The sequence below is a fragment of the Medicago truncatula genome, chromosome 3 (assembly GCF_003473485.1).
Source record: "Medicago truncatula cultivar Jemalong A17 chromosome 3, MtrunA17r5.0-ANR, whole genome shotgun sequence".
Classification (NCBI taxonomy): Eukaryota; Viridiplantae; Streptophyta; class Magnoliopsida; order Fabales; family Fabaceae; genus Medicago; species Medicago truncatula.
In genome coordinates this window covers 58,390,939-58,400,090 of record NC_053044.1, presented here as the reverse complement: position 1 = coordinate 58,400,090, position 9,152 = coordinate 58,390,939, and the positions used below count along the sequence as shown (strand labels likewise).

General features: G+C 32.9%; 1 protein-coding gene across 1 annotated transcript in view; it reads right to left on the bottom strand.

Moving 5' to 3' along the window:
* The window catches only part of LOC120579645 (zinc finger CCCH domain-containing protein 19), a 10,294-nt gene extending 1,247 nt beyond the window's left edge, over window positions 1-9,047 (bottom strand). The window contains exons 1-7 of the mRNA XM_039832209.1: window positions 8,104-9,047; window positions 7,915-7,994; window positions 5,742-5,926; window positions 3,605-4,505; window positions 3,385-3,512; window positions 2,154-2,404; window positions 1-102 (exon numbers count right to left, since the gene is read on the bottom strand). The exon at window positions 1-102 is cut by the window's left edge and continues 226 nt beyond it. Coding sequence (XP_039688143.1) covers window positions 1-102; window positions 2,154-2,404; window positions 3,385-3,512; window positions 3,605-4,505; window positions 5,742-5,926; window positions 7,915-7,994; window positions 8,104-8,840 — 2,384 coding nt within the window. The 5' untranslated portion in view covers window positions 8,841-9,047. The remainder of the gene's footprint in view (window positions 103-2,153; window positions 2,405-3,384; window positions 3,513-3,604; window positions 4,506-5,741; window positions 5,927-7,914; window positions 7,995-8,103) is intronic.
* Between the last annotated feature and the right edge of the window lie 105 nt (window positions 9,048-9,152).

Genomic DNA, 9,152 nt, shown 5'->3' with positions numbered 1-9,152 from the left:
TTTTGGAAACAGTCCTCTTCCAAATTCACTAATTTCGACATGGCCCTTAAGATTACTTCGTATAACTGCAATACACATTCGGTATATTGTTGTGTAGTATTCCTGCATTCACAAATTCATTTACATATATATTAATAATAATAATAATAAAGCAAATAGTTGTATCATTTTACCATCTTCTTTGAAATATGAGTTCCAATTTCGAGTGGGATTGAATATCTCAATTTATTTTAGCTAGAGGATAAGGAGTTAGTTTTTATTTTTTATTTTTATAAAAAAATAAAGAGTTAGAGGTTTAGGTTTAAATCCGGACAAAGGAAAAAAAATAATAATCTAACAACTAACTAATTTATCATTTAAAAAAAAGTTCGAAATCAGAGTAAGATAATAGTAAAAATCAAAGATAAAAAGTTGTATATTCATGATGATTAATAATAATAGTAATATATATATATATATATACACACACATAAACAAAATATCATGCTTTGGCTCTTTTGTACTGACCTTTTATCTTTTTCTAAAATTACCTTCAACTTTCAATACAAATAAAATTACTTGTTTTTTCGTTCTTTTTATTGCACTAAAGTTTGAGAATTATGAACGGTGTTTTTTTATGAAATTTTAGTTTTTATCAAAATTATAAATATAAATGATTGTTACTTTCAAATTATAACAAATCAAACTAACATTTTTTTATCTATTTCAATGACACCAACAATATAACAAAAACATATAATTTAAATTCCTATCTTTTTAATGACACCAACAACAATCATTATTATAAAAAAAAATTATTTTAGAGTATATTTGGGATAATGAAAAAGTCAGCCAAAATCTTATATATATACTCGATCTAGTTTGTTAAGAAAAAAAAATGAACATATATTCATATTACATTTTTTACATTTTGTTTTAATTTTGAATTCACTCCATCAATTGTTTTTTTTAAAGAATAAAAAGATAAGGAAAAAAAGTTATATATCGTGGCCAATAAAAATTGAATTTGTTACACTTTTTATTAATATTTGAATTTACTCTTATATATTTGTTATGTGTTATTTTGTATTTAAATTTGAGGGTAATTTAGGAAAGAGAAAAAGTCATCCCAAAAGAGTCGAAAAAAGGGATTATTTTCTTTATCTATAGTATATATAGATAATAATAAAAAAAGTTACATATGTAAAGATGAATAATATATTTAGGGTATGTTTGTTACAGATTAAAATAAAAGTGATTTTCATATTTTAGAGCCCGTTTATTATAGTTTTTTTAAGGAAAAAATCACTTATTTTAAAAAAAATAATTACTTTTACGAGTTTTGTATCCGTTTGTTACAACTTTTTAAAAAAAATCAGAATCTAAAAAAATCTAAAAACGACTTCAAATGAGAAGCTGTTAAGAGCAGCTTCTCAAAAAATAAATTTTTTTTAGAGGAGAGAGAAAATATATTTTAAAAGATTGAACTAATTTTGTAACAAAAAATCCGTTTTATATAGTTGTATCAAAACAAACTAGATTATTTGTTTAAAAAAGGTGATTTTATTACTGTAAACAAACGCAAAATAGATTCTGATTTTTCATAAAATCTCTAAAAAATCACCTTATGGCCCATTTGTTAGATTAAAATAAAAGTGATTTTGACATAATATAATTTAGAGACTTTATGAAAAATCAGAATCTATTTTGCGTTTGTTTACCGTAATAAAAATCACTTTTTTTAAACAAATAATTTAGTTTGTTTTGATACAATTATATAAAAATGATTTTTCATTGCAAAATTAGTTCAATCTTTTAAATTATATTTTCTCTGTCCTTTAAAAAAAATCTATTTTTTGAGAAGCTGTTTTTAGATTATTTTTTTTAGATTCTGATTTTTTTAAAAAAGCTATAACAAACAGATGCAAAATTCTTAAAAATGATTATTTAAAAAAAAAAAAAAGTGATTTTTTTCTTAAAGAAGGTACAAAAAACTGACTCTTAAACTTAAATACTTTAAGCTTTTTCTATATAAAAAATTAAAAAAATACTTTATGTATGCTTACCATATTAAGAAATATCCCTGACAGCAATATGTGGAGCTATTGAAGTATTAGCTACTTCAAGTCATGTAAAAGAATATTCAACGTTATTGAGAAATTAGTGGTTTATACCTGAAATCATTGAGTTTTTGTGGCCAAAGTTTTAAATTCCTTTCATCTTCAGGATGTACCTTCAGATATACTCTATCAGCCCAATCATTCCTTTTAAGATCTGAATAATTATCATTTCCATATCCTTCAGTATCAGTAGTGCCTAGCCCCCTAGCACATTTTTGCTTTTCTTCCTTTGGAAGTTCAAAGAATTGCCTTGAAACTTCCCTCACTTTGTCAAGAAACAAGCTCGTCATACCATGGTTTATTACCTGAATCACACAAAAATTAATTGAGAATATCATTCTTGGGTGTATGGTAAATTCTTATAAAAAAATGTAAGCAACATGGCATGCATGCATGCATAAATAAATAATGAAAATGAGACCATGAAGAAGCCACAAGAGTCGAGTGCAGATTGGAGTTTCTGAAGCTCCTGCTGTGCTATTGCCGTAGATGGAGATGTGAGGTTGGCAATGTCAACGACTGTAATATGAAGATTTGATTCTGAAAAAGGAAGAGCATCATAAAGTTCAACACCATCCTCGTAGATATACTCATCTGGAGTCACATTTTCAGAATTCAATGCCAGCTCTTGCACTGATCTAAAACCTTTTTTCTCTACCAACACTTCCATTTTTCTTGAGACTGATCAAGTTATCTTTATCTTATATATAGATATATGAACCCACTCTTCCATTTTTCAGAAAATCGTGATATACTTACCTTATCTTTTTCTTTATCTTTTATGTGTATATTTATGCATGATTCATTTTTACCTTATCTTTTTCTTTATCTTTTATGTATGATTTGTGGGGTCCAGCCATTGCCGCTTGGTCTCTCCCTACCAATCCTTTATCCCAATCCCTGAATACCTTTCTTTTCCTCTGCATCTTATTTATAATACTAAGTCCTATAGCAGTTACATAGAAGTTTAGTAGACAGCAATTACTACACATAAGTAACAGTTACTTATTTATAATATTATTAAATAAACTACTATTATTCTATAACTGCTGCCCTTAGGAGTCCTATTACTAACAGCTACACATGCTAATCTTTGGTGGACTAATTCAAGGGTTTACTCATGGTTATATAAGTGGTTGCCTGGCTTCTTCAGATTCAATTTTGAGCAACTGAAGCATGGCGGATTCTTGGCCTTCCGCCATCAACCACTGATAACATCTACCATGGAAAGCTTTAAAGGGATTAAAATCAATTGTCACTAAATATCATGGCAAGCTTTAATCACCTCTGTGAACTCCTGATTTGAGATGATATCCATTGATACAATCTCTGTCTTGTTTAAATTTAAGATTTCTAGCAAGATATCTGTCATCTTTTTACCAACTTTATATGGCTCTGCTGTTTTGCATGTACCTGACCCAGAACATAAAAAAAAAATAAGTACAAAGTTTATTGTATATTGCAAATGATGATGGTATGAAAGTTAATAGTGTACAAATATTTACCTGCAACCTGCACCAGCCTATACAAGTCTTGCTTTTGACCACTACCAGAAATTCTTATTCTCACAAAAGAACCAACAACGCTGTCATGAAACTGATCTGTATCTTCAAGTAGATCTTCCACTAAGTTGCGTCTTAGATAAATTAAATTAATATTATGATTATCAATGGCTGCATATTCATCAATATTTGATTGAAGTCCTCTCTCATCACCCTTTTTACGACTTTTACGTTTCTTATCCTTTCCAACTTTAATATATGTATCATCATCGCCATCACCTTCCAGATGACTAACTTCAGTATCGACAACACTCCCCTGGTGATCTTCAGCTTGTGAATCCTCTTTTAGAAGGAAATGGGATTCAAGAAGTTTTAACATTTCAAAATGTCCAACTCTTGGCTTACCAAACAAATTTTGAAGCCTCGCATCACAAACGATTTGACTTTTTCGGCGAGGATCTCGAAGTTTATTTATTTTAATATATTCTAGCAAAAGAGCATGCACATCAAACTGCGGCAACATAGATTTATCTCCATTTCTCATGTGCATCACAAACTCCAAAAGCTCCTTTGAAGCCCACTCAGAGCTTTCTTCTGTAGATGACGCACTATATGATTTCCCTTCTTTGGAACGAGACTTTGCCCGTTTCTTGGGCTTTCTTTTTTTAGATCGACTCAAATCTACATTCTCATAAGGGCTATCTGAATCTGATCCTCTATCATTTGTGGCATCAAAAAGTTCATCTGGTGATTCCTCTTTAGAAGGAAGCTTACCAGAACCCTTCCAAGGGTTTTTGGCTTGAGCGAGTTCATCAAATGTTAGAGATAGCTTTCCTTTTAGATCTACATAGTAATCCTTGAAAAGGTACTCCCAACTATTTTTGTCATTAAAGTCAACCTGTGCCTGCATCAATCATGAAAAAAATAACTAAATATAGTAAAAAGCAGGCGCATCTGATTAATGGCATTATAAAGTGGTCTACGGAATTATTGTTGCTGGGTCTGCAGTTATTGTAGGCATGGGATAGTTTGATATGTATAAAATACTGTATGCGGTTTATGGATGTAGAAACCAAAATTGAAGAGGAAATCTTTGCAATAATCAATAACAAAACAAGAATCACTGCATCAGGACTCTTAGGAGCAAAGTTAATTTCCCCCATACTTAATTTTGCACGCTGAAAAGTAATTCGGCTATGGCGTTGGTTAAAAAGTAAAAAAAAAAATTAGTTTGTGCTTGAAAAATGACTGCTAAGTCGGGACAAGGCAACCAAACAATTTCTTCCAAATTCATTTTGCTATTTAATTGGCATAAAAATATACATTGTTCAACATGGCATTTTCTACTGTTGGCAGTTAAGATTGGCATTTCATAATATTAATATATTATGAAAAACTAGCATTCTATTTCTTTCTTGCTTACTTCTGTGAGAAATACAGATCGAAGCCTGATTCATCACCCGAAATTATAAGCGCATTAGGCTATATTTTAAGAATAAAAAAGCTAAATGAAACTTTGTATTTTATAGAATTTGGGTATTTTGTTAGGTGTAGATATTCTACAAGCAATCCAGTAGCAGCATTTATTATTTGTCATTTTTGCAACCGATTGCATCTTGTCTCTTCCTTCAGTCACCTCCACAACTGGCAGTCATGGGATGTGTTTCATTTATTGAGCCGTCAGCCCATGCATTTTCATTGCAACTAATGTTAGGCTTGGAACACTCAACAATGTTTTGGGACATAAATGAATGTTCCCGATTGTGTTCCGTATGGGATTTAAGTGAACCCTTTAGACACAAATTTAGTACAGTAAACATGTATAGAACCTTAATCTTGACTGGATCTCTTAAATATGATACTTCGAGATCGCTATCATATATGAGGACAGATTCGCTTGTCCATGTATGCAAGCGCATGTATGCTTAATAACTAAAAAATGCACCCCAAGAAAAAATAAAACAAAAAAGTTAGCAATAAGTATATATAAAAAACCAATTGCCACCACCATCTCAACAAACAGAAGCAGTGTAGAAGGATCAACACTTTATCAGCTCAAAACACACATATACTGCACCATTTTTTAATAATAAAAGCATTTGACAAGAAAAGAGGCGGGGAGTAGGAATAGAAGATATACCATGTTGTTTCCCTCCTCATTCTGTTCAATCAACATTACAGTTCTCATGCATGTCTCACAAAACCCCTTGTTTCCCCTAACACATAACATAACAGCATCTTTGATACAACCCTTGCACAAAGAGAATGTACATGTATAGCACAAGTAGTGTGCATTCTTCTCACAGTTGCTGCAAAGATGCCAACCTAAGATCATTAAGATCAAAGATGTAGAAAGTCAGACATAGCAAAGAAATGTAAATATTATGATAACATGGGGCATTTTTAGTAAAATCAATTATAAATTCAGTGCCAACACCTGTTTCTCTAAACAAGACTGTCTAAACAATGTACTTATAAATTCAGTGCCAACACCTGTTTCTCTAAACAAGACTGTCTAAACAATGTACTAAACATTGAAAAAAATTAAAATTTGTGTGAACCTTAGTTAAAGAGCACTGACATTCGACGCAGATGTTACAGTTAACAAATAGTCAAATAGTCAATTAATTAAACTAATTAGTGAGATTTATCATACATTTCATATAAGATATTTAGAATTGTTATAAATTATATAGAAGACATAGAAAAGCGCGCATTAGCAAAGCATCACTCCCTCCTCAAGGTACTAGTAAGATCCCTAGCATCAAGATGTCAATCACGTTGTATCCAGTAATATTTCAACAAATATACGTGGGCAAATCTCAAGGTAATATATTCATACAACCAATTAAAATATTCAGACCATGAGGCACAGTTCTAAAGTAATCATACAGCTAATAGGGACAGATCTACCTATGCATCGCCTGACATTTCGAATTCTCTATACTAATATTGTCAAAGAATGATTCGGATACAAACAAGAACTGTTGGCAGTAATTTTAAGAAGCCAAATGACTCTTAATTAACAGTTGTTATACTTTAGTAGCCCAAAGGAACACCTTGACTTTTGAGCATTTGGAAGCACAAACTTCCATAATATAATGCAGAAGCAGATGCAAGCACTTCAAATCAACAAAAAGCTTGTCAAATCTTCATTCATATGACTCATGCTATCCTATCACTAGCAAGAAAGCCTGTGTTTGTACAACAATTACACTCCACCTGGTAAGGGTCTCACACACTGGACCGCCCTTTTATTTTATTTTTTGAAGAAGCTAAATTAGCCCACCTAAATTGCCATCGAGGAGAATCGAACCTGAGACCTTGAGGAGGAGCACGCTCCAAGGTCCCAAGCCAACAACACTAAACAACCCAAGTGGGTTTGGACCACCCTTTTATAAAATCTAGTATTAGCCATGAGCGTTACAGTACAAAACTAAAGATCAGGGATGATCAATGCTTATCTAAAAGCTGGTTTATTGTATGTTTATGTTAATTTGTGTATCTTTTAGTTGATTGATACAAATCAATTTAAACCAGTTTTTGGTTAAACATAAAGTTGCTTCGCTCTCTGTGAGTTTGGAAATTTGTTTTAGTGTCTATAACAAATTCTATTAGAAAGTTAAAAATAAAATTAACTCAAAATAATCTAATCCATTCATGTGCTTAATAGTTATTTCTCACTGTCCACAATGCATAATTCATTATGAAGAGGATGAAGCTGTTGTTATTTTACTGAAGTCAAAGTGCTATACTTCATGCACATGATAGTTTTATAGTCGGCCTCCCTAACATTCAAATCTAGCTCCCGACTCTCTAAAAAATATGGGGAAGACATGTAGAAGTAAAAAACTTGCAACTTTCAAAATCATAAGTATTTACAGACATTTCAATGTCATTGGTATCATATATTAAAATTTGAAATGTGAGCTTTATTTTATCAATAATACCAACACTTAAAGTCTAACTATACAAAAAAGTAAAAGTGAAAACCGAACTAAACCCTAATATACTAAAATGTAATACCGAACATGGAACTAAACCATAATATACTAAAAAGTAAAAACGAGCAGCAAACTAAACCCTAATATACTAAAGTGTAATGGCGAAACCGAACTAAACCTTAATATACTAAAAAGTAAAAGCGAACGCCAAACTAAAAAACCTAATATACTAAAAAGTAAAAGCCAACACCAAACTAAACCGTAATATACTGAAAAGCAAAAACAAACACCGAACTAAACCCTAAAATAAAAAGCAAGGAAACCATGAAGAATAGAATAATAACAGAGACTCGGAATAAGGAATCTTACCGCAATTCCACTTTCCCTTGGTTTGGAAGAAGGCCTCGTCGCGATTAACGCAAGAAGGGTGGTAAGCCTTGGGGCAACCCCTAATGAAGACCAAATAAAACACAATGAAATTTCCAGATAAACAAAACATAAACATAATGAACAGAATTACAAAGCTACTAATGTGAGGAGTGAGTCTCAAAGGATCACCTTCGGTCACAAAGCACAAGGTCACCCCCATCAAAGCAAATGAAACAAACGTCCTCTTCCATCTTTTTCTTTGAAGGAACTCTCCCACTCGATTTAGAATTCTTCCCATTCCCACTCTTCCTTTTCCCAGCACTCGCACTTGGACTTGGCTCCTCCTCCGCTACCTCCACCACCGTCTCCTCATCAGCCTCTTTATCTTCTACATCTGGTAAACTAACATCACCATCACCATCAGGATCAGCTTCTTCTTCGTCATCTTCTTGCTCCTGCTCTTGTTCTTCATCGTCTTCATTTTGCTGCGGATGTTCACCTTCTTGAATTTCTTTCTCGTCTTCTTCTTCCTTCTTCTCCTCGTCGTCTTCTCCGATCAAAGGAGCTTCATCTGAGTTATCAACCCTAACTTGAACCTCTTCGACATTATCGGGCTCTAAATCAACATCAGTCCCCTTCTCCTCTGCAGCAATTTCTTCATCGTCTTGCATACCATCCCCATCACCGTAGGAAGCAGTTTCCATCACATGCAATTGGCCTTCACCGCCCTCAGCCAACGCCGCGTCATCAACAGCAACCTCATCGGTGCTGTTTACGGCGGAATCATTGTTCTCACATCCAATAACGACGGCGTCGTGCATATCGGCGTCGGCATTAACTGAGAGGTTCGACGGAGGAGGAGGAGGAGGTGGGGAATCGGAGGGTTGTTGGTGAGGTGGAGCTTCCTCTTCTTCGGCGGCATTCATGGTGAAATTGAAATCCCTAGCTAGCTAGGGAAGGGATATTTAATTAAATGAAATGAAATGAAATAATAATAAAAATAATATTTGGGGATTATTGATTCCTTCGTCACTTTGTATATATTCTGCTGCTTCTCTTGTTTGTGTTTCCCAGAAATCAAAACTACCATTCCATAGAACGGAATCGAATGGAAGAATGATGAAGCTTGCTTACGCTGTGCCCTAGCCACTCACTCATCCTCCTTTATGGCCCATTACCATTTTCAGCCCATTTACACATGGGCTCCTCTTTTTCTTTTTAACACACCCCACTTTTAC